Source organism: Serinus canaria, chromosome 2, assembly GCF_022539315.1.
Source record: "Serinus canaria isolate serCan28SL12 chromosome 2, serCan2020, whole genome shotgun sequence".
NCBI lineage: Eukaryota > Metazoa > Chordata > Aves > Passeriformes > Fringillidae > Serinus > Serinus canaria.
This window is the reverse complement of record NC_066315.1, coordinates 100,051,127-100,077,141: the sequence shown is the minus strand read 5'-3', so window position 1 is coordinate 100,077,141 and position 26,015 is coordinate 100,051,127. Positions and strand designations below refer to the sequence as shown.

Genomic DNA, 26,015 nt, shown 5'->3' with positions numbered 1-26,015 from the left:
CAAATCTAGTGTTGTGGATCCCACAGGTCTTAGTTCCTACCATTTTTGTTAAACCCTCTCAAGGAACTGATATTCTGTTATGATTACTTTCTTACCAGTGAAGTCCTTCCTTCATGCTTGTATCCACCTTAAAAACACCCAGATTCACAACTGTGTTATTTGTTGAAGCTCATTCTCTTGAAGTTCCAGAATGTTTATCTGCTTTAAATATGACAGGAAGCCTGTAATGTTCATTTGCAGATCCTATCTCACTAACCTAAGCTGGAACACAGTTCCAAAACTAGCATTCCAGCTGCCTTTCTGACACTTTACCTGACTCCTCTCATGATGGTTCCCAGAGTACAGGTATTAAAGGAGACAGTTCAATGACTGTTTCTGCTTCTAAGTGGAAAAAAACAGATCACAATCCCAAGCTTTTTTCCCCCCTGAAAATGTCTAAGAGAATGTCTGAAAACTGCTTGGGAACTGAAATGAGAATTTTCCAGCATTAGGGACTGTGGGAAAGGATTATCCTCAGTGAGGTTGCTTTAAATCCTGTGTCATTCTAAAAGCTCCTATTTCTATTCTTTGTTCTTATTTCTATTTCAAAGTCCTTTGGATGTGCACTCTTTTGGGGTCAAGCACATATCCCCTGGGAAATCTGGGGGTGGAAAGACAAGAAAATTTCAGGAAATCTCTTACTTAGACAATTTATCAATGTTGAACTCAAGTATTTCTCCAGAGAGAAGAAAATGAAGCATTTTGGAAATATGTTCTTCTTATGCCATTGTTTATCTTGCAGTTAAAAGTTTTTTATCTGTGTCTACTAGAGCAGTGACCAAGTAGTATCTTCTCAAGCAAAGTGACACTTCAGAAAGGATGCTTTAGTCTGCAGCTGCCATTCTTTTACAGAGCAGTAAATACACATCAGGCTTCTCAGAAAACACAAGAATACCAAGCATAACTTTTTAATTTTTTTTTCTTCTGCTTCATAATTTATTCATAACCAGGTTGTCTTCTCTTACTGTTTGGCTCTTTCTGATTGACTTTTGGAGAAATGCCATTATTAATTTCACTTGCTTGGATAAGGTCTGAACTAAGCTCTTGTCCATGCTACCGAATGCTTAGACCGTTCTCAAACTTCTTATGCTTTCTCATGCTTCTTATGCTTTTTTCCTCTTGAAAATCATAAGAAACATTTTTAGACAAAGCTCTTTCAGTTCCAAATCGTCTTGGATGGAGGCCAGATGCACACATTTTCTTCTGAGGTATATCTTCAGTGGATTACCCAGAGCTTTAGAGTCCTTTTTTAAAAGATTTATAACTCATAATAAAATATTCAGTCACGTTAAGGTACTGTCATCTATTGGCCTATCTACTGGAGCTTCTTTGAAGCAAATTAGGCATTTAGGATTGCATGTGTGCAGTGTAATCTCTCAAAAATAATGTAACCTAAAGCCTTGGATAATCTATATCGTAGTGAAAGCACTGAAAGAGACACTTAAGAGCTCAAAGAAACACAAGAACTAATATGCAGTTCCTACTAAAAGAAGGTCTGTTTATACTTAGGGACACCATTCTACATGTTCCCATTACACATTCATGCAGCTAACACTACAAAAAAAAGCCAAAAGCTTAAAAGGGGGTGGAAGGAAGACTTGTAAAACTACAGATGAGTGAGCCTTTCCTATGTGTTTGGGAAGATCATGGAGCAGGTTTTCATGGAAGCAATGTTAAGGCATATGCAAGACAAGAAGGTGATCCTAGCACGGCTTCACTAAAGGAAAATTGTACCTGTCCACTCTAGTGGCTTTTTTATGGTGGAATGACTCCAACACCCTAGAAGGTCAACATATGGAGAAATGTAATCTACCTGGACTTTTGTAAAACCTTCAAGATGGTCCTACACAACATCCTTGTCTTTCTAGACTGGAGTGACATGGATTTGACAAAATAGACTATTCATTCAATGGATAGAGAATTGGCTGAATGGAGGCAGCCAGAGAGTTGGGGACAATGGCTCTATGTTCAGGTGGAGGCAGGAGATGAGTGGCGTCTCTCAGGGCTCTGTCCTGGGACAGGTGCTCCTCAATATCTTCATCAGTGACACAGAGAATGGGAAAAAGTGCAGCCTCAGCAGGTTTGCAGATGGCACCAAGCTGAATGATGCAGTTGGCACAACAGAAGAATGGGATGCCATCCAGAGGGATCTGGAAAAGCTTGAGAAGTGGGCCCATATAAACCTCATTAAGTTGAACAAGTCCAAGTGCAATGTCCTGCTTCTGAGTCAGGGAAATCCCAGACATGAGCACAGACTGGGAGAGGAATTCATTGACAGCAGCCCTGGTGAGAAGGACTTGGGGGTTCTCCTGGATGAAAAGCTGGACATGACAATTTGCACTCATCCCAGAAAGCCAACTGCATCCTGGGCTGCTTCAAAAGAGATCAAGGGAGGTGATTCTCCCACTCTACTTTGCCCTCATGAGATACCATCTGGAGTACTGTGTTAAGGTCTGAGGTCCTCAGTCTGAGAAAGACAGGGACCTGTTAGAATGAGCCCAGAGGAGGCCCAGGAACATGATCAGGGTGCCTCTCCTATACGGAAAGGCTGAGAGAGTTGGAGTTGTTCAGCCTGGAGAAGAGAAATCTCTGGTGAGACCTCATGGCATTCTTCTGGTAATTAAAGGTGTCCTATAAATAAAGAAGTGTTTACATAGGGATACAGGGATAAGACAAGGGGAAGGGTTTTAAGCTAGAAGAGGAGAGATTTAGATTAGATATTAGGAATTCTTTACTCAGAGTGTAATGTGGCACTGGAACAGGTCACTTGGAGTTGTGGATGCCCCATCCTGCAATTGTTCCAAGCCAGGTTGCATGGGGCTTTGAGCAACCTGGTCTAGTGGAAGATGTCACTACTCTTGCTAGGGAGGTTGGAATTAGATGATCTTCCTTTGAAATGGAAGGTCCCTTCCATTTCAATGCAAACCAGTCTATGATTCCATGATTCCCAAATATCTAAAAGAAAAGATATTAGAAACAGGAATAGCTTTTGCTCCTGAATGTGCTAATTAATGGGTTTTCTAGTAATTCATAATTCATTTTTCAAACAGAAATACCCCTGCTCTTTTCTCTTTCTCTGCCTTGTTTTCCTTCTTCTCCTTATTCGCACAACATAAAACAGTCACATGAAATGGTTTCACAGATTTTTGACATTTAGGTGGAACAAATATAAAGTGATCGCAGTTTAGTTGTTCAGCTCACCTCCACTAATGGGTTCTTTGATTTTCTGGGGCTTTTTGTACTCTCAATCAGCAACATTACCTACTTCCTAATACATGCAGCAAACTCCCAATTAAATGGTTGCATATTGTTAATCACCTCTCCACAGGTCTCCTTGGTCAGCACACACCCAGCAGTGTGTCTGGTGGATGTCCTGCCACCAAAAGCTTCAAGTTGATGCATCCCATGCACATGAACCAAACCACAGAAATTAACCCAAAGGATTGTGGAGGGGCAGAAGGCCAGATCAGCTTGAACTTTGTTTTCCTGACTCTGATTACCACCCAAAATCTTCAAATACCCTCTGAGTTTTAAAGTTTCATGTTTGTCCATATGGGTATATCTTATACAGATGACCAGAATTACCAATCAGATTCCAGAGAACATTGAAAAGATCCCAAAAGAAGCTGTTTGAAAAACAGTGATTTTCTTGTCTTTTTCTCTTCTGAAGACAGCTTTAAAACACATTCCCATCAGTAAAGGGTTTTCTTTACAATGATTTTTTTTCTTGACTTAGAGAGGAAAATTTGATCTTTCTGTCAGAAACCAGTGATGGTTTTTACCAGTGACTAAACACATCAGCATGCCCAATGCAACTGCTGCATCAGCCTTTGCTAAAATGGACACAACTGCAGTGGCAAGAGAAAAACTCAGGTAATCTCCACTGAATTGCCTCTCAGCCAAGGCAAGGATATCTGACCTATTTGTCAGATATCTTTTGGAAAGCATTCTCACTTGATGAAGCCTTTTGAAGAAAGATAAATACTTCTCCCTTCCTGCTTATCTTACTGAATCTAGAGCACTGGGTCCACTGTGTAGACTGGAAATTCTCAAGGGGAGAACTGCTCAACCTTTGCCCAGTAGCAACTATAAATCTCTGGACAAATGAGTCAATTGAATGTTTCAATGTTACAGAAATAGCAGGACTATCCTAAAGATCTTGGGTAGGACTTCTAGTGATACCATTTGTCTGGTAAAAGAAATAAGTCTGTCATCAAAAGGGAGATTATTATGGACATTAATTCTAGACATTTTTGTATTCCTGTCATATTCAGACATCTGTTGGTAACATGCATTCACAGATCAAGTCTGACAGAACACCACAGCTAAGAATCTTACTCTTCCCATTTACTCTCGTGATACTGCACTGTCTTTCAGAGACAACTACAAATAAGAACATGTTCAGCAAAATTTAGAAGAGCTGAGCTAATCTGTGTTTTCTGAAATGATCACACAATGGAAGAGTTCCATTGTTTGAAGGTTGTTCAGAACAGCCTGCCTCAAGCTCTGCCTCTATGTGTTATTCACCTTCTTAAACAACCTTGTATGAAATGCTCAGGAACAGGAGGACATGTCAGCTGTTCTTCCAAGACACTTTTATGGTTCTCATGCCTAGATGAAATAGCACAAAGGTCAGTCTCTTAGAGTATTATTTTGATTATTCTTAGAGAAGAACTCGGCAGGACACAACTGAGGACTTTTTGGGATTAAACACATACATGGGAAACTGCAGACTACAATGGATTCTTGCTAACATGTCTGTGTTTGGGGGAAACCAGCAAAGCATGGTTTAAGTCCACCATAAATGCTGCCCCACCAGACATTCATGGAGGGAAACTCAGATTTGAGTCCCAAAGTTTTTTCTGGAGTTGGAAATATTAGAAGGTTAGATTAATCTAACAGCCAAACTACTCTTTTTTCTCAAACTTTCTAAATCCACATGTGCACAGATAGCATGCAAGAACTTGTGACCTAAAGATGAATATTTTGCAATGTGTTGGTTGTCTAAGACAGTGGTGGGACACAATGATTTTAAAGGTCTTTTCCAAACTAAACAAGTCTATGATTCTGTGAATGCAGACTTTCAGGCAAATTTATCACTGAACTTCTCTGGAGAGCACTTAAAACAATCATCAGTTTTAGGAAGACGTTTTTGCATCTACCCTGTTCTAAACCAGATGCTAAATACCCAGAAATTAACTCTCTGCTCTCTCATACAGCAGTATGTTAGATGGGAACATACATGAATACAAATTCCAACTAAAATTGGAACCTGTGAGAATGACTTTTAGCCTAGTGAACTTTGTGAAAATGAAGCACTGTATTTTCCAAGTGTTTAAGATTCAGTTTTTACCGGCAGTGGATGAAGTCAGGAACAGGATTATGCTGGCTAAAAGATGCTGCATCAAGGTTCATGCAAATTTCCACATTGTCTCCAGCCATGATCCGTACTGCAGCTTTATTTTCATCTTCAAATGTCTGCCTTTGCAAGGATGCACACAGAAGCAGCATGAAGTCATCTAGGAGAAAGTAGTGATTTCAAGGAAAAATTCAGTCATCAGCATAGGTGTAAGGAGAGTTGTGATGTATCATAATGTAGTTACCAGACTGTTTTCCCACACTTTGAACCTCCAAGACTGAGTGGTTTTCAATGCATTCAACTCTGAATTGAAATTTATTAATGCTTTTAGGTTTTTTTACCTGTCATTGTATATGACTTTTATGGAGAAATAAATAAGAAAAGGGGAAATATTCATACATTTTTATGTCAAATTATTAAAAAAGGGATACAGGAAAAGCAGATGCAAAAAATTACTAACTCTGTGAATTTTTCTACTACATTCAAAGCCACGCTTAGTATTCAATCACCCAAAAAATCTGTCAGCTTGCTGCTGAAGTGTAAATGAAAGGCTGGCTTCAAATTCCACTGTACAGATGACTTAAGCAAAGGACATATAAACACTTTATAACAATGTGTTAAAATACTTACACACGAGGAAGACAGGGTTTGGTCTCACAATGAAGTCTGGAAAGTATAACCACTTTATGATGTTGGAGTTGAAGTTGGCATTGCCACTTCTCCATGGATAGTCTGTGTGGCAGAAGCATTCAAAAAATCAGTCAGTACTTCATAACAATTACTTAATCCTTTTCTTCAGAACACTTGCCAATTCTCCAGCATTTTTCTATAAAAGAAACAAGCAGTAATTTTACATAAAGAGTGTCCTTACCTTTACAAGGAGCAGGTGGGATGCCAATGCAAAGGAAGTACTGGAATGTAATGATGCATGTCAGAAAACAGCAATATTTTGGCCAGATCTCTGCAATAGCTTTTCTCCTACGTCGATACAATACAGCAATCAGCCAGAAGGCATGAATCATTGCGTAAAAATCCATCCTTTGACCAATTACATTCACTGATAGAAGAAAACAGGTCTGGAAACAAAGTAAAGAAACATAAACAACTTTTACAACCTCATGAATAGTCAATAAAGCAATAATAAATTATTGTAGATCCGGACAGAACGCCTGGATGTGCTGTGTCTGACTGCAGGAACCCTGTGAAAACCAGCATGCTCCAACAGCAATTTCCACCACTCCACCCAAACACCCAAATTTTTATACTCTGCAGCAGGTGTGATATAAAAAGATACCAGAAGGAAAGAGCCTTGTCACAATAGCTAGTATGTTAAATGTTTAATTGTTGCCAAGCAAAGAACACATTGCACAGCCACATATTTTGATAGGATGTACAGATGTGGAAAAGAAGAGGAACTACTAAGATTGGTATAATTAAAACTTGTCCTCGTGTAGGAAATGGACAAGGCATTTGGACCATACAGCTTCTATCGGTGATAGACAAATCCAGTCAATTTCTGCAAGACAGCTTTAGTTTTCCATTATTCTAAAGGCTCTGCATGTCAGCCTTTCTGTTCTCTGGCTTCACTGAAAGCAGTCCCTTCACTCAGTTCCATGAAACATGTTTTGAAACTTTGTGAAAACTTCATTTATTCAGTGCACTATGCTATTTTGCTTTCTCTCTCCCCAAATTAGAATGATTTAAAATTATTTCCCAAAGGAAATAACTTGCTGGGCTTTTAAAATTTTCATTCATTCTTAATCCTCAGATGGCTATGAAAAGTTTACTCCATTGATCATAGTGGTGGTAATGTTTAACAGACAGGTCAAGAGCATCATTATGAATTTAGGATGCATTACTCTGGGAGTCGCCTCCTTCAGATAGGCTTAGAAAACTGAAAAATCACTATTTATGGAAAGATTCTTTGAAAGTACATTTCATTTGCACATGAACAAACAGACAAGGAAAGGGAACAGACATGACTAACATGAATGATGACTAATAAGCCTCTGGATGTCAAACACAACCCAAGCTACTATTCAAAAATAACACATTCAAAAGGTTTGGAATGTTAATCTAAAGAAAAGTAGTTGCATATTTACCTCCAAACCAAACTTGTAGAAGAAGTAGTTTATGAAATACTTGACACAGTTTACAAGTCCATCATCCAGATGTGCTCTTGTAATATCATGGAAAATGGTTTTAGTCACAGGTGCGGTGAGGTTATTTCGACATCTGTAGTATTCTTGGTGACGGTAGATTGTAACTTCAAAGGCCAGAATAGCCAGCATCAGTAAGTTATTCTATGGGAGACACAATCAGGAGAACTTTAAATAAAAGTCAAAGCCACAAGAAGCTATAAAATTTTGTGGTAAGTATAAACCCATTAATACTCAAATTGATGTTATCACTGAGGACATCTGCACTCCAAAATGCACTGACACCTATTCCCAGCGATTATGATTAAAACAAATTAAGGTTCACACCAATTCTTGGATTTTGAAGAATCATACAGACAGCCAGAAGACACATATAAAGACATTAATTAAAAAATACTATAGTAAAAACTCTTGTTGTGGAAATGAAGGGAAGGAAAACATCATCAATGTGCCCTCCCATATTTCATAGATTCTCTTAAGGTATCAGGTTTTGTTTTGTAGGACATAGAAGATACAAACATACACAAAAAACAATGGTAGAGGTTTAGCTGTCAAGCACTAACTTTCAAAAACAGATGTTGGGTAGAGCAAATTTAACTCTTTCACATGAACAGTCTATCTGTCAGTCTTCTCTCAGGCACAGCTCCTTCTGTCCCAAAGCCAGATTGACTAGGACACACTCAAGCGTGGCTATGAATTGATTTTTTATTTATCTCAGGAGGGAAATCTGTCCTATGCTAAATAGAAGAGAGGTACTAACTAACTCCAAAAGCTGGCTAAAAAGAACCAGCTCAGAGAAAGTCCCTCAAGGAAGTCAGAACTGAAGCAGAAGTGGCAAACTGTAGATCTCTGTTCTTTGAGAAATATTTGAGACAAGAATCTCCTGAAACAGGTGCCACTGGGATTTTTATATTTTCTCTCAACCTTAAACTGTGTATATAGAATGTTGGAGATTCTTTAAATTGATAACAGGTAAGGTTTTCCCCAGGACTTGGCACATTTTCACTGTAAGTAAAGCTTTTTAATCAAGACAGGAATAATAAAACATTGCTCAGAGGCATCAACCAAAACCAAGAAGCAAAACAAAAGACATCCATTTACTAGTGTTTGAATGAATGAGTCTCTTAACTCTTTATATTTTCTAAACTGTGGCTAAGGAATAAGCACTCAGAAAAATTAACTTCTAGCACACACTGTCATTCAGGGCAATTAGACCCATCAGTCCTTTGGCACCTGAATGCCATGTATCTATTAATTACTTAAATATCACATTTCTTAAAGAGCTTTTAACAGATAGTAGAGTCCAAAAGTGATAATTCTACATGAAAGAATAACTTAATTGCTACTGGATCCCTTCTGGATATGTTCTGTGCAACAGATGTAGTTTTCTGTTGCCTCTTTCCCTGTGTACTTCCCTATTATCAATGGTTTGCATTACATTTGTGTGTGTGTGTGTGACAGATTATTTATTTCAAAGACAGTGCTACTTTCATCACAAATAAGAAGATATCTGAATACAGACAACAAAGAAGTTACCCTTAAGTACACAAGAAGGGGACTAGACTTTCTCAGTCCAACCCACTCCGAAGGATCAACTGGCCCACTGTAGAGCACTGAGGTTTTCAGTTCTTCTAAATTGACTTTAGTTTCATTTTCTCCTGGCTAAAAAGAAAATGCAACAGTTATAAAACAGGACTTTAAGAGTGCTTGGGAACGGTATGATAATTAACAATAATACATGAGGTGAACTGTTATTTTTGTAGTTGATATGCTTCCTTTTGCTCTTCTTCACTAAAGAAGACAGCAGTCAAACCTTTTTAATACATACTTGTACTCACCAACGTACAGTTTCTGGAAAAATCCTTGGGATCAATAGATGTGAGCTGATACAACATTTTGCAGACAATAATTACACATGTCCAAACAGTGCAGATACTTGATGCCAGTGGGCGAAACTGAGCATATGGCAAAGCAAGGGCCCAGGCAATTAAAAACACAAAGTTAAGTAGAGACACCTGAAAACACAAAAACAGTGCAGAAATTACGTGAAGCAACAAAAGAACTGAGAAAATTTGACCTTTTCCACAGCAGATAAAAAAAAGAATAATTTAAAAAAAGGGACATGCAGAAACTTTGAGGAAAATACTGAAGAAAAAGTACAACAATACCCACAATAACACAGACACAAAGTAGTAAGTGAAGAAGGAAAAACTTTACAGTTGGTTTAGAAAGACATTTACCACCTACATAATATTAATACTATTGGATCCACAAAACTCCGTGTCTTCCTTATCAACAGATGCGAAATACAAAGGACCACAGGTAGCTTCTGCTGCTTTAGTACACAAGAAACAAAGAAGAGATGGCACAGATCCATGTGTCTTTGCAACTGACCTTCATCCTCGTGACTTCTCCCCCAGACAAAAAATTTGAGAAAAGGGCTATCCTTTTGTTTTTAGCGAATCCCATCTTACTACCCTGTTCAAGAATTGGCCATGTCACGTGGAGAACTCACATTGCCCACACCAAAAGCACAGCTAAAAGTGTTGCTCCCCTTTTCTTCAGGCATAGTTTCACATTCTTGTTTCCTAAACACCAGACCAAGTTTAAGCAATTTCCCTACATTTATCTTCCCAGTCCTTTTCTATGCCTTCCATTCCTGGATGGCACCTATAGACAGTTTGAGCAGGAGAGGGATTATGTCCCTTAAATCCAAAGAATTGGACTAATAAAGTTTTAATACCTGGAGAAAAGGTATTACCTGGAGAAAAGGGGGCTGAGACTCTTGAAACAGGGAGAATGTGGAAGATGTCAAGGCAGGTTCCCATCAGGTGAACAAACCCAGCTGGATCCCACATTTTCAGTGAGGTCTGACAGGAGGAAGCCCTCTCCCTACACCTGCAACCCCACGGCAGATGCTGACATGATGTGTAAGAGTTTTACAGTAGGTGTTTACTTGCCTCTTTCACTGTGACCCAGATAATGTAAGAGGAAACAATTTTGATGATGTGCAGCTCCAACAGCCACCACACAAAGACTTGCATCTTGTGAAAATACTCCAGGAATTTCAAAAACAGCACAGTAAGGCGGTCGATCACCAGATGCCACTTGTTCCTCAAGTCTGCAGGGATGTTCAAGCAGAACCATTGTAAGGACAAAACCAGAAGGTCTCTGTGAAATAGAATACTCCACTAGACAACAACGATCTTTCTGCTTCTCTTCTAAGCCTTAGAGTAAGATAAGATGGAGGATAAAGGCACAGCTCAGTAGTCAACTAACTAAAAGTGGGGTTGAAGCCCTCTTAGCTGGGGTGCTTTCCCTTCTGACCCACATTCCCTGGAAGGATTCTGCACTTCAAAAGCAGCAGTGGTGGCCTTCCTTGCCAATTTTGCTTTTATTTCTCTCATCAGAGCTCTTTTTGGACTTTGTCCTCCAGTATTTTTGGACCTAAGCTTAGAGATCTCACTCAGAAACTAATTCCAGCCCTGGTCCTTTTCCAACTCAGAAAAAAAAAAAAATTTTGATGCTTGGAAGCTATGGACCCAGCCTATTTTCAGAAAGCACAGACTACTATTACTACTATTACTACTCAGAATGCTTTTCAGCTTGATTGGAAGAAATCCATGTACACTAGGACTTGGATTCCTGTCACAGGGGATGAGACAATTTTACTATAGACATCTTCAGATGTCAGAATTATCTAAACTGCCTTGAAAACAGCACAGCCTCTTAAGACTGTGACCAGTGCCTTCACAGGACATCTAAATCAAGAAAGGCAAACTGTAGCCCAGTCAAATATTTCCCTCTGTTAAAAAGCTTTATCAAGTGGAGATCATGAAGTTGGGTGAAAGTATCGCTTCACAGGGGTGTTTGGCTAAAAAAGCCATCCTCCCAAATAGTACTCCAGTGTGCAAGCTTGTGGCATCACCTGTTACATGTGAGTGTGCATGACAATACATTTGCTGAACAGTGCTCTCTCTCCAAGTGAGGACTTTGCTTGTGGGCTGGCTGCAAAACTGCTTCATCTGGCTGGTACATATAGAGTTTTCACACTGTATTCAGGGTTTCAGAAGCATTTTGGAGATTAGGAGGGATTTTGCAGGCTAGAGAACATTCTTTATATCAGAGATGGAAACATTTGCAAGTGATACCAAAGCACATCCCTGTCTAAGAGGGTAAAAATGCAAAGGAGTTACCACCTTCTTTAGGAAATTATTTCAAATTATCACTTTATTTTATACGTAAAGCACACCAAGTTGGTTACTCATGCATATTTGTGTGAAGAACACATGCACATTTGTGTGAAAAATCAGACTTCTGGAACACCTCACAACTAAATTTCATTTTTCCCTTTGTGTTTTTTCTCCAAACCCAACTTAGAAAATCCTAATAAAAATGCTGAGTGATGTGAATTCTGTAAGCACATAATTAAACTTGAGAAATTAATTAAGCTACAGAACTCCAATCCCACATGTATTTTTTTATAAGCACAATGAGAGTATTTAAGAGAAGTCTTTACAGAGTTAGACGTTCTCACTCCTTCTTTCATTTCATTTGTTTTCATTTGCAGCATCACATCATGCAGGACGTATCCAGACAGTGACATTTAAGTGGACTGGGCAGATAAGGTGCTTTGTCTACCATGGCCAGGCAACACACACACACATAAGGGAATAAAACACAGGCCTAACTGCATCCACTGAAAGATTGTACACCACTGTAGTGAAGTCTGTACACTTGAATGTGTTTAATGTCAAAGCTCATGGCTGTGTAAAAATGCTGTAACCCCAGCAGAAATAAATGCCATGTGCAGCTTAAAGATGGATCCCCTTGTGCTATTTCAAGCAACACCAGCTGCAGCTCCCCACTTTCCTGCTTGCATGAGTCACTGCACAGAGTAATGTCCACCAGCTGGTTTCTTTCCCAAAGCCCTTCCAACAAGTTGGAATGGCTGGAGTGCAGCAGACCCCTCACCCCTCACAGACAGTATGAAAGCTGGCCAAAAAAGGTTTCCATGGCCCACGACCACTTCTGTGATGACAGCTGTTCCAGCCAAGAAAGGTAAGTTGTTTTAGATGAGGCTCAGGCACTGGAACAGACTGTCCAGGAAAGTGATGGAGTCACCATCCCTGGAGGCATTTAAAGGACTTATAGGTGTGGCATTCAGGGACATGGTTTAGTGGTGGATATGACAGTGCTGGGTTAATAATTGGACTCAATGATCTTAAGAATGATTCCCTGATTCCCTAAGGCTGCTAAGCCTGATGTGCTGCCATTTTGCCGTGACAAAGATCCCCTCCCTATTTAGGTGTCACAGACCTGTGATTATTGTCATGAGTAACTAAATTTGTAGTAAGGCCCTTTCCAAAGAATACATCTGCCTTGAATGTTAAGTGCTCTTTCCTAGTTTCACTTTTGGCTCATATTATAAACTGAGTTATGGCAGTAGTTCATTTTAGAAGGTCATATTAACAATACCAAGGATGATAGTATAAGCCATGCCATGTCTACCCTTAAGCTTTTTTTATGTTCATCTGGCATCAATTACATATTCTATATTCAGAACTGAAAAATATGGCACTAATATGACACTAAAATATGACATAAATAATGAAGCAAAGCCATTGGGACTTCTGGGGAGAGATGTCTTGAAAGCATGCAGTATCAGGTATTAAATATGTATGTGTATAATTTTCTTTGTTGTAAGGAGATTTCACTCTTAAGAAGTACTTAGGATTTGGGGTAGCCTTCAAATTATCTAACCCAGACCACCCAGAAGAAATGGGCACTTCGTTTCTATTGGTTTCTTCTTCTCAGCATCCTACAGTACAATTTTTCCCAAGAAGAGCCTGTAGCCTGTTGAATAATTGACAAGTAGCCATCTGCTCAGTTCAGGCTCTTTGACACAGGCTGCATGTGAAACTAGAAGGAAAACCTGGTGATTGAAGCTAACAGGGAAGACCAATAACAAACTACCTGCTGATACTATTAATTAAGATCAAGGAAAGAAAAATTTGCATTCTGTAGAGCTTACCTGTAGTTTCTTCTTCCTCTGATTCATTGTCTTCATTGTCATCATCATCATCATCTTCTTTATCCTCATCCTCCTTCTCTTCTTCTTTTCCTTTTTTGACCCTCCCTTTCCCTCCCTCCCCCTCTGGCTCTTCCATTCTTTTCTCACCAGCCTCTTCCAGCATTTTATCCTCTTCCTTTTCTCTGCTGGCTGTTAGATTCATCATAGTTATGTCAGGCAGGCTTCCATCTTGGTGCACCAGTCTGCAGGTAAAGAGTTGCATGTCAGCAAACTGAGTAGTAATGACATCGCAGTCTTTTTCTTTTTCAAACTGTTTGATTAGAAAAGAATTAACTGTTCGTGGAAAATGCCTTAGAAGTAGAACAGTTAATGGTTCTGGTACTCTCTCCAAACACACACTGAAAATTGAGTTGTTGGAATGTATTAGTAACTACTTCTCACTCAGATACTAATGGTTAGTTAGTAATGAGTGGTATTGACACTTAAACTTGACATTTTCCCCACTGGAGAAAATGGTCAGAGTTTAAGATGTAGAAGCATGAAATGACATTAAGAGGAAACATTTCATGACTTCACAGGGGACTTACTCATTTTGGTGGTTTGGTATTTTTTTCTTGAGGCTGCTCAAAGTAATTGGAACAGAAAGAAAAAGGGAGATGAGAACAGAGGGGTTACAGAAGAAGGTCATTGACAAATACGTCATGCTACATCACAAGTCATAAAGCATTCTCCTACTCCATCTGCAGAAGCCTTCTGATGCCAAGAGCATGCCATCATGACATTCACGGGGTGCTTCTATAAAGAAACATGGATTTACAGCACAGATGGAAAGGGGGCAACCTATTCACACCAGCGCTAAACGTGGTCAGCGCTGTACCATTCTCTGAGTAATGCAGCTGAACCATCACAAGTATCTGACCTATCACTGCAAATGCATTTCCACCTTCCTCCAATTAGAAGATGCACCTGGAAAGCCAAGGAATTTGCAATTTTTCTTCCAGCTACTGTTTTGGGGACAAACAAAAGCAAGAATTCCATAGCTGCACCTTCAGAAGATTTTCATAATATCTGTCTTTGATAGTGCCATTCATTCTCTCTCTCTTTGCCACATCTCACAGAAAATCTTTCCTCAATTTATAATAGTCTCCATCTAAATCCATCAGTAAGCTTCACACTACCAAAACTGGGATACGACCGATTTAACACAGAAACAATATTTCTCTAGTGCCATGATGCCTTTTTTCCCCTTGAGATTATTCAGTATATATATTTTCTTTACTAGAGAAGATAAATATTTTCTTATGGTTTTCTTTTTTCTCCCAAAACTGTGCTGTTGGGACTCACTTCCCATAGCTGCAGAAAATTCAGTTTCCCTTTGAATAGGACTCCTTGCAATGAATTCTCCCTTTGGCAAGTGTATGATTAGGTCATTAAATGTTTGGTTATGTTATTGAAATTACTACACTCAGCATACTTTCAAGGACCTGTAAGGCTGTTCTAAAATGCCATAGTACCATCTCAGGGATTTATTTTTCTTGATGTGAAATTCTGGCCTATAAACATTTAGACAGAAATTCTGCCAATTTTAGGATTTTTACAGTTAAAGAAACTAATTTTTTTTCCTGATCATTAAAAATTAAGAGACTAGACTAGTCAGATAATGAGAAATTCAAACAAGCAGAATTATTTTTCAATCATTTGGGAGCTGCAGTTTCTTCAAGATGGAAACTTTGGAGTCTTAAAGGCAGGAAAAACCACAGAAATCTGACTAAACAATCCTGAAGTAGAAATACCATGCCAATTATCAAAAAGTAGAAAAGGTGGTTTACAATTAGAAGTTTAACAAGACATTCAAACACGAAAAAATATCAAGTAATAAACTTTAATCATGTTTTAGCCACATTCACATCTAAAATTCCTCATCATGGGCTGGGCAATGAACCTGAGTATCTAACAACCTGAAAAAGTCTCATCCTCAAGAATTTATTTCAGTAGCTTTGGTTACTGAAAACAGAATCATAAAATAGTTTAGGTGGGAAGGGACCTAAAAGTATCCACTACCATGGGCAGTGATACCTGCCAGCAGACCAGATTGCCCAGAGTCCCATCCAACCTGGCTTTGAGCACTGCCAGGACTGGGGCATCCGCAACCTCCCTGGATAAGCCATTTCAGTATCTCACCACTCAACAGTAACAAATTTCTTCCTAATATCTAACTTAAATTTCTCTTCTTTCAATTTGTACCCATTACTCCTTCTCCTGTCACTACAATTCCTGATGAAAAGTTCCTCTACAGATTCCCTGTAGGCCCCCTTCAGATACTGGAAAGCTGCTGTGACATCTCCAAGCAATTTCTTCTTCACTAGGCTGAACAGCTCTGATTTTCTCAGCCTGTCTTCATAAGGAAGGTGCTCTAGTCCTCTTACCAACTTTGTGCCTCTACTCTGGATTTGCTCCAACAGTTCCAGGCCTTCTTCTGTTGGAGACCCCAGAGGTGGATGCAGCACACCAGGTGAGGTCTCACCAGAGCAGAGTAGAGGGGCAGAATCACCTCCTTTGACCTGCTCACAATGCTCCTCTGGATGGAGCCCAGCGTTTCTGGGCTGAGTGCATGCTACTGGCTCGTGGTGAGTTGTCCATCAATCATCACACCCAAGTCCTTCTCCTCAGGGCTACTCTCCATCATGTCTCTGTCCAACCCCTGGGTGTTGCCGTGACCCAAGTGTAGGACCCTGCACTTTGCTTTGCTGAACCTCATGAGGTTTGCATGGGTCCACCTCCTGAGTGTGTCAAGGTCCCTCTGGATGCCATCCCTTCCCTCCAGTGTGCTGACAGCACCACACAGCCTGGTGTCCTCAGCAAACTTGCTGAGGGTGCCCTCGATCCTGCTGTCCATGTCACCAACAGAAATTTTGAACAGTCTCAGCCCCAGTACTGGTGTTGAGAGACACTTCTTGTCACTGGTCTCATGAACAATGAGCCATTGACCAGCTCTGTGTGTGGCCATCCAGACTGCTTTTTATCCACCAAGTGGTCCATCCATGAAAACCATGTCTCTCCAATTTGGAGACAAGGATATCATATGGGACAGTGTCAAACCCTTTGCATAAGTCCAGGCAGACAATGTCAGCTGCTCTGCCCCTATTTATCAACGCTGTACCCTTATCATGGAAGGCCACCAAATCTGTTAGGTATTATTTGCCCTTAGTAAAGCCATGTTGGCTGTTACCAATAATCTCTTTTGGGACTCTTAGATTACTTTCCTATCTAAATCACAGATTAGCTATCATATACACTGAAAGGATATTCAAATCTCTATAAAGTTACTAAACATCAATGTTCCCTAAAATGACATAACTAACTTATATTCACCTAAAACTCTAATAAAGTACCAATAGAGGGTAGTGTATAAAGAAGAGAGAATGAATTTTCAGTTCAGTTCAAATCTTATAGAGATCCCTAGTTACTATAAACCACCAGTGCTCATCTAAAAGGCAATGCACCCTGAAATGAAAGTAACTATACAATCAGACAGCTTTTGTATATATGCAATTGCACTGATTTTTATGAGGTATCTTCCCAAGTGACTTTTATAATGAAAAAAACTTATTCACACTGATGTAAATCAAGGACTTAATGACTTACCTCAGTGTAAATTGGACAGAAACACAGTAACTCTATACGATTTGGTATGAGTGGACCCATCTTTCTCTTATTTATATAATTCCCATTAATGTTCTGGACATACAGGAGGCAAATGGGGTTATAAAGATTGGTACAGGTAACATCTATACCTAATAAAGCCTCAGTATCAGTTTGGTTTCCAGTAGGCTTAGTTTTATTGGCATCCGTAGGCTTAAGCATTGGATCATGTGCTTAGGAGATCCAAGGATATACAAAATGCCCTGCCCACTGTTTGGAAAGTTAGTCTATTTGGAATCTTTCTTCCAAAACTTCCTTATGTATTGCCAGGATTGCTTTTCCAATTTTTTTTTCCACTACAAGATCACATTATATTGTAAGCAACAACACTGAAGTATTAAGATATAAAAACTTCATGAGTTTAGAATTTTAAGACAAACTACCCCATATATCTTCACAGCTAGTGAGACATGATTTCATTGTTGGAAGCCACATACTAGTAAGAAATTACCCCAAAGAACACAAAGGCATTGTGTCTGATACTAAGGGAGAGAAATAACTAAATAATAATGCAGGCAACAATCCTTGAACAGCCTTGGTACAGCCACTACTGCTTTTAGCTGAGAGCAATTTCTTACTCTCAGGTTTATTAAATATGATATCAACAATGAGAAGTACACCAATAGATCTAGTTTTTGGCAACAAAGCAATTTCTGTGGTACTGAAATCATACATGTGCCTTGCTGGATTTCTACTACTTTCACTTACTTGCAATTTACTAGAGCAGAAGATTAATAAAGCATCTTTTGTCTTTGATAATTTGTTGTTGTTTATAAATTGCTTGAAACTTTCTGTCTAAAGGAAGTTCTCAAATATCTTTCATGCAAAGCCTTAAGAACAGAAAGCTTTCTGCTCTGCAGAACACTAGTTACCCATGTCCCAAATATTCGGTCTCCAAGACTCAAACTGAGCCCACAGTGCCATACCTCCACTGGCAGGACCTTGAGTGCCTTTACAGGGCTTTAAGGGGATATGCTGCTTGAATCCAAGCCCCGTTGGGGGATTTGGACAGGCCAAAAAGTCTTAGTGCAGAGGTCCCTCTCCTTTCATTGGGTGCTGTGTCCATGCTGAGACCTTCACTGCTATGTTGTGGCTGCATGGCAGCGGTGTCTGTGCCTGCTCCCCTGCCTCCCTGAGCCTGAGCCTGACATGCAGACTGACACCCTGCCTTCACTGCACATCTAGCTTATCTCCACAGACTCGCTGGGACCTCACCAGGCTGTGGATGAACCTCTTACCAATTCCAGATCTGATCCTCACCCTCAATTGCTGGTTCACAACTGCCCACAGGTGAGAGCCCAGCCTTGCCTCCTGGCCGTGCCCCTTGGCAACCAGCTTGCCTGCCTCAGCCAAGGTGCTTGCCCTCACCGCTCCCTTAAACACAGGCTTCTGTAGACCAGAATTCCAGCTCTGGTGAACTTTTAGGAACAGTGACCCAAACCATGTGGTGACATTTGAAGAAGGAGCATGAACATGACTCATAAATTGACTTCTTGTTAGAGCAGGTAGTCACAAATATCTAAACAATGCATCTTCTTGGTTTTTCTGTTTATATTTGGTAATGGCAAAAACTCAGAAGTCCTATTCTCAGAGATGACTTAAAAATAGCTCACATTTATTCCAGTCAAGTATTTTGAAAGGAATCTAATTTACAGAGTTTTCAAGATGCTATTTATAAAGGGATGATCATGATGGCAGTTTTTCTAGTTTGGATCCTGCAGCCCCCAACTCAGCCCGTGAATTAACAGCCTTAGCATGCAGTGGGTTCAGTGTTCCCTTTCCAACTCTGAAATTTCAGTCTGTAGAAACTCATGTGTAAATACCACATATTTAACTGAACAGGCCCTCAAATTCCCATTCTTACATGCTTGGAGAAAGACAGGGTTGTGTGTCTCTGTGTTTGTGTGTCTGTGTGTACACAGGCGCATGCAGGCATGCATCTTTCCATGCACAAACAAAGGGTAGACAAACGAGCCTCCTCAACCAAATCTACTGTCTGCAGCCAATTACAAATAGCACCAATTATTCCTGCATTGAGGCATGGGCAAAGTTTAGGAGAGTTCTCAGCTGGGAGAAGAAACTCACAATGTATAAATATGCAGAAGAGGTGTATTAACTGCTTCATCAGCTTTAGGAAACTGCAACACCTGAACAACATTATCTCCCTGCTTACTTCACAGTACTGCACAGCAAGAACATACTTTGCTTTAAGGCAGCTAAGAAGTAACAAAAAAAAAAATAAAATAAGGTATATTGGTTTTAAAGGGAAGGAAGAATTGAAGTACCCACCTATTAATTATTAGATATACACGGCCATTGACTTTGGCATGGCTATGAGGTGGGAGAAGAAAGCACAAGATGAAAATGGGAAATTAATTAGAGAGAGTAAAGAAAGCTGTTAGATAGGAACGAATGCACTTTCCTGTCTACCAACGTGTTATGGCACATTGCCATAACAATGCACACTCTGAAATTTTAACATACACCATGCAGTGAAAAGTCTAGGAAGCTTATAAATGCAACTCTTAGACATTTAGATCCTATGCAAATTCAGCCAGAGCTACAGATAATTTTCATAGTCCTCATAATGTGAGAACAGCCTTTACTGCTTTATTTTAAGTAAGCCTTAGAATACCACCATTTAATTTTTTTTCTTTTTTTTTTTTAAATGTAAAGGTAATCATGTGATGCATTATGTAATGCGGAGCATCATATCAGAGAAATTATCTACTTCACCACCTTTATCTCTGCCATCACATAATTCATGGTACAGCTAGGAAATGGGTTTGGAAAGTCCTAAACAGAGAATTTTTTTTTTCTTTTGCAAATGTAAAACTGCAACACTCAGTTCTGAGACCATTACAAATAATGTGAAGTGCCTCACTCTGCCAGTTCCAATGTGCTAGTTTCTGCGTCCTCTTTTTGCAGCTGGCAGACCTTTACTCCTCAACTCACTCTGCAAATTTTGCTCATGAGAAGCTGCATTTTAATAAATGAACATTCTTAGCAATTTCAATAGGACTCTTCAGTTACACACAACTGTAGCACTGTAATCCCACCTGGCAGTTCAAAGGCAGATGGAGGAACTGGACGTGCTTTCTTTATTGCTTTCATGACCAGCTCTCAGCTGCTGTGATTATTTTAACAAGTTTACTATTGAAAGGACTGAGTTCTGTCTTGTTACTCAAAATAAGGGTTCTGTTTCTTTATTTAAATATTTTTGTTGCCAAAGGTGTAGCATAAAAGCAATTCAAAAAGTTAAGCATTTGTTAAGTGAATGCTAGTGTCTTCAAAGCAAAAAAGGAAACTTAATTTTTAGTAGCTTTGAGAGAGAACTGCACATATATATGAATCTTGAAACTGTTTTAATAGCCCCTGCAACTTATTGCTAGCATTACTGTTAAGTTGAAGATGGTTGTTGTGTTAGTTCTTATCCAGCTTTATGCATCACCAATACATATGTCAGCTGTGCTCTTATCATGAAGCTTTGAACAATAAAAGTCAGCTGATGCTCACTAGTGATTTATTGCATCAAGGGAAGAAAAGAGATGGATTTTCATATGCCAGGCAGTGTTAGTAGGAGTACAAACCAAGAAAACTGTTCTGATTTGGGTATTGGTCATAATAGTTAAAGCTTCTCAGGAGGAACAAAGGAGATATGTGATATTTGTGATTTTGAAAATACTGCAAAATGGCAAATGTAGCACATATGACACATTTAACAGTTAAAAATATTTAGTTACCTATGTGACTGCTTCATACAATCTAGTACACATTTAGACTCAAAAAATAGCATTTTAATGCAAAGATAAAAGAGCTGATGATATCAGATTATCCTCTTCATCTGTGACTTTAATAAAAAGCTTGGTACGACAATGAATGCCCACCTTCAGCATGATATCTCAAGGCTATTTATTCCTGGCAAAAATGTTTGCTCGCAATGCATTAAAACATTTTGTTCTTCACCATCAGCAGTTCCATCCTTTGGGAATAAAGTGACTTTAGTCACAGTGATTCTCTTCATGCCACCCTTTGGAAAGCTGTATAATATTCTTGTATCTTTCATGTGTAATGGAAAGATTTTCAAGTAGCGGTTGCACAGGCAAAGTGAACCCATCAAAATCCTACGAGTGCCTCAGGGTCTTTTTATTCTGTGTCTATTGAATCACACTAGAAGGGAGGTGGAAACTACCTTTGTTACTCAGCACAAGTGCAAACTTTGGGCTGCCAGAGAGTTTGCAGAGCTACTGCAAACTCTAAAGCATTCCCCCAAATGCCTCAGCCCAGGAACAGCCCCATTTCAGCTTGGACACATATCTGGGCTCTGTTTTCAGGACCTGGCTGATTTCGAGCTCTTAACATGTACCTACTGCTGCACAAAAGTCCACTATGGGCAAGGGAAGTTTGCTCACAGGCCATTACAAAAGCACCCTTGAATCTACCATCACATTTAGCAATTCAAGAAGAGCAACAGGAGAGTTATTACACGAACAGACATTTAAAAGTTAAGTTTAATTCCCCCACATCTTTATTAGGAAATTTTATCAAGTTTTATCAGTTCAGGTCTTAGCAATTATTTAAACACAGAAACTGGAAGCATTATTCCCTGTGGTCTATGTGGTGTTATGCAGCTAGTCCCCGTTCACAGAAGTGCAGCTGAGATACATCTATCACTAGACAGGTGAACATTCTAAAAGTGGAGTCTAAATTAATTGCTTTCTTCAAAGAATGAATGTAATTGTCATTGCATAATATAACACTATGTACTACAAAACCATTTGTCTCTCTCATCCTCCTGGTTGAGGATCCTAGGCCAGACTGGTTTTTACACAGGAAAATATGTGAGAATCCAACACTGGAAAAGCGATGTCCCAGATTAATGAAAAAATGCATTGAACGTCTGGAGGAAATCACCAAATGTCTAGCATAGCCAAGGGTCAGCACTATGAAAAGTAACCACAAATTCAGAATTTTTCCATTTCTGAAGTTCAACTTTACAAAAAGGCCTAACTGTTCAAAGAAAATGTGGTGTTTTCCACAGATATCCAAATCTTCATGTGGACCTCAAAATTGATGTTGAAAAAAAAGAAGTGACCCAAAATAAAAGCTGTATTTCTTATTACTGACAGGAACACACATACAAAAGGGCACACACAGTAATTAAGCACCTAACTTCCAGTAAAGGTCAAAGCCAATTAAATAAATATATAAATGCCATTAGTACCTTTGGAAATGTATCTTAAAATGAAAAAGTTCAGTATGTAGGGGAAAATGGGGATAGACAGATACTTTGGTTGTAGTGGGATGCTGGATACTGTGCACTTTCTTTTTAAGCCAGGTTGTTATAGCAAAGGCAAATAACATCTACTGAGAAGTGAGCATTACAAGATAGTCAGAAACAGCATTTCCATACAGATAATCAATAGCTCCATTTACTTTGCTTCTTTACCTGTAAATAGTGTTGTCCTGTTTGCTGGTTACAGCTTTTAAATCAGTGATCTGCAGAAACCGATCATGGAAATAGTGAAGGTGTAAGATACACACCAGTAGGAAGGAGGTGGGGATAAAGATGCGTGTGAATAGATCAGCCACAGAAAACTGTTTTAAGCCAAGGTCCTCTAGTCTGGAAAAAAAAAAGTATTCCACTAAGGCATCTTTTCACACAAAATATCCTTTCCATGAGATATTTCTACAGATTATTTGCAACAGAAAATAAGTGGATGGTACTTTTTGCATGGTTTTGGTTTCTAAAATTCTCCCAAAGTTTTACAATGCAATGTAATGCAGTGTAATGCAGTAATGTAGTGAGGGACTGTAAAAGTACAGTCAAATGAACAAACCCTGCCACAGATCTCCTGAATCAGATGGGTTTTCTTGACTGATGATCCACTTATATTGCTTATACTTTCCAGTGTAAGCTCCTCTTGAGAAATGCCCAACTCAGCATAAGGATGAAGAATCTCAGTCCTCCTTATTAGCTGGAGAGCAGGTTCACCTACTCCTGCAGACCTACCCTTAATCTTTCCCTGGATCTGGTTCCTGTGGTCAAAGTGTTGAAGGGAAGTATTGGCACTGTACTGAGAACAGAAGCAATCCTAAGGCCTAAGCAGCCAATTGGAGAAAATACAACTCTGAGCTCCTCTTTTGGTCTTGCTAACTTCTATGGTCACACCAATAAATCTATGGGTTCATAACTGAGTGCCTAAAATCAGCTATGCCTGAGAATGGCTGCATGACATTTTTCTTCCATAAGAAGGAAGACTTCTCTTAGATCCTTCCATCACAGTGAACTCAGATAAAAGATGCAAATAAAAAATTAATCAAAACCACTTACTTCCTTTCATCCAGGCCTGTCATGTTCTTCCACAACCCAGGGAATGACTCAAACTGGTATGTGTAGATGAAGATAAGTACCAACATCGTGTAAACAACCACTGACATCCAGAAGTACTTTAAAATCTTTCTCCACCATTCATAGTGTACCTGAAAATCACACACTAAAGATGCTGACACAAGCTGAAGGCAAAGACACTGACAGAAATATTAACATTGTACTGTTGAACATGGATGAAGAACACTATTTTTCCAGGTGGTCTGAAGTGAGCAATGATTACGCATGTCAGGCACAGATTTTTGAGTTAGTTTTTACTCCTGATGCAAATGCATTGAAGTAAAGACTTTTGTGCAAAAATGTCTGATGAGACATGGGCCACAGACACAAAGTCAGGGACAGCTTTAGCCAGCTCATTTCATCACCATTAGGTGATGAAAGTCAAGGAGGAGAGGGACTTCCATGCTCATTGGAGTGTGGAAGCATGGTGGCTATGTAGAATTTGCATAGACTCAGAATTTTCCACAAAGGTTCCAAAGCTTATGGTGAAGTGGCATGGCAGAGCTGTGCATTGTATCTAATTTATGTGCACTTTGCCTGTCACTATAACCAAAAACCAGAGGAAAATTAGTCTTAATCCCTTCAAATAGTCTTATTCTGTTGTATCTAACTAAAGAACAACTTCACTGTTCATGAACTCTATTTGGAGCTACTTTATTTCCAAGCTAAAAGTACAAACAGTTCTATTCAAGGATAAAATTCAGTTAACACAGTTCTCCCTTACCTGGTAGAGGGCCACACAGAAGAGGAACAGTACCATGTAGATGATTTTGTACATGACAATTGTACCCTCAAAGCTGACAAAGAAGAACATGCCCCCACAGACGTAAATCCAGTACTTGATTAACATAGCCATCACCAGCTTCCCCAAGACTTTCATAATATCCTGTTCATCCTCCTCCTCTCCCTCCTCCTCCTCTTCCTTCTCCTCTTCCTGTTCTTCTGACACTTCTCCCTCTTGCGACTCCTCTTCTGCAAATACAGAGTCACATTTGGCCTGTCTCTTCTGGGGATTTTAGTAAGAACTTAAATGGGTGGAAAGTAAAAGCTCTGCACACACACAGACACTTAAAACTCAATATTCACAAGAGACTGTAATTCCTAATCATGCATGCCTCCAGAGCAAGGAAAAGGGTTTTAACTTCATATGAGCTTAAACCTGCTGCTGGAGCCATAGGGCACACAGCTATACATCCTTACCAGACACCAACCTTCGTTTTGTCTGAAATGCCAGCAGCTTTAGTGGAAAATTAGAGCTTAAGGGCTGCATAATGGACAACAGACAAAACATTTTCCATATACTCTTATACTCTCAAGTAAGCAACCTTTTAAATTGGAAAACAAAAAGACCACCATCACCACCAGAAACCTCTCGAGTTTAAACTCTCATCTCGAGTTCAAGCCTCTTGTCTTGAGTTTCATCCTTTAGATAATATTGTGTTTATCTCAAAAACCACAAGCAAGGGAAAACATTAACATAAACCCAAAGAAGCTTAAAAAATGTAAATGCTGCACTAACACTGCTGTTTTTCAAAAAAACTACCTTTTATCCAGGTTTCTGTTCTGCAGCTGCACCAGAAAAGAAAAGCTGCTTTGGCCCTATGAAGAGGTCAAGATTCCCCAGTTATTAACCTTGTGAAGTATGTGGAGAGCAGGGTAAGTGACCCCCCAGAAGCAAGTACATGTGCAAGTCTCTAGATAACAGGGCTTGCCAGAACCACAGTACAGTTGTTTTTCCTTCCATTGAGAGCAATATTGAAACTTCACCATCTAGAGGCTTGCCCACTCCTTTTGTCCCATTCACCATCCCCCTCCTCAGGCTCTTGCCTTGAAAATCCTTGTAGTACACCTTTGACACAGATCAGATGTTTTATTGAGACAAGGATTGTAATTAATCACAGACAGAACCACACCACTGCTTGCAGGGCTCCCTTTCTACCATTTCAGTGCACTGAACTTTTTCAGTTTAAGATCCAGAGAGAAACAGCAAGGAATGTCTGGAGACACATGTGCTCAGTAGCAAAAAAAAGAACAAGTCACTGAGTTATTAGGTAAGCTGAATCTATGAAAGTAAACTTTTCTCTCAGGTGTGCTTGAGCTCCTGCACTGAAAAAATATATGCTTTTTTTCCCACTGAAATTTGTGGTTTAACTTCTGTGTCTGTAAAAGAGTTTATGTACCAACACAACTTTCAAGGAATTTACCAACTTTTCCTAGGTAAACTCATCTCCTGTGGTTAAACTTTAAGGCAATTAATCCCCTGGTTTGAGATGGGAACACAGCAGTAAACTGATAGTTCAAAATTTCCATGATCTTTGTGAAATTAGTAAT

At 39.4% G+C, this 26,015-nt stretch overlaps 1 protein-coding gene across 2 annotated transcripts in view; it reads right to left on the bottom strand.

Moving 5' to 3' along the window:
- Window positions 1–26,015, bottom strand: part of PIEZO2 (piezo type mechanosensitive ion channel component 2) — a 288,278-nt gene that overhangs the window by 56,316 nt on the left and 205,947 nt on the right. For both annotated transcript variants that reach the window (XM_018908712.3, XM_030232978.2), the window contains 11 exons: window positions 24,409–24,656; window positions 23,628–23,776; window positions 22,743–22,916; window positions 13,592–13,833; window positions 10,518–10,678; window positions 9,396–9,572; window positions 9,094–9,219; window positions 7,501–7,701; window positions 6,270–6,474; window positions 6,029–6,130; window positions 5,393–5,558 (listed from right to left, as the gene is read on the bottom strand). In XM_018908712.3, coding sequence (XP_018764257.1) covers window positions 5,393–5,558; window positions 6,029–6,130; window positions 6,270–6,474; window positions 7,501–7,701; window positions 9,094–9,219; window positions 9,396–9,572; window positions 10,518–10,678; window positions 13,592–13,833; window positions 22,743–22,916; window positions 23,628–23,776; window positions 24,409–24,656 — 1,951 coding nt within the window. The remainder of the gene's footprint in view (window positions 1–5,392; window positions 5,559–6,028; window positions 6,131–6,269; window positions 6,475–7,500; window positions 7,702–9,093; window positions 9,220–9,395; window positions 9,573–10,517; window positions 10,679–13,591; window positions 13,834–22,742; window positions 22,917–23,627; window positions 23,777–24,408; window positions 24,657–26,015) is intronic.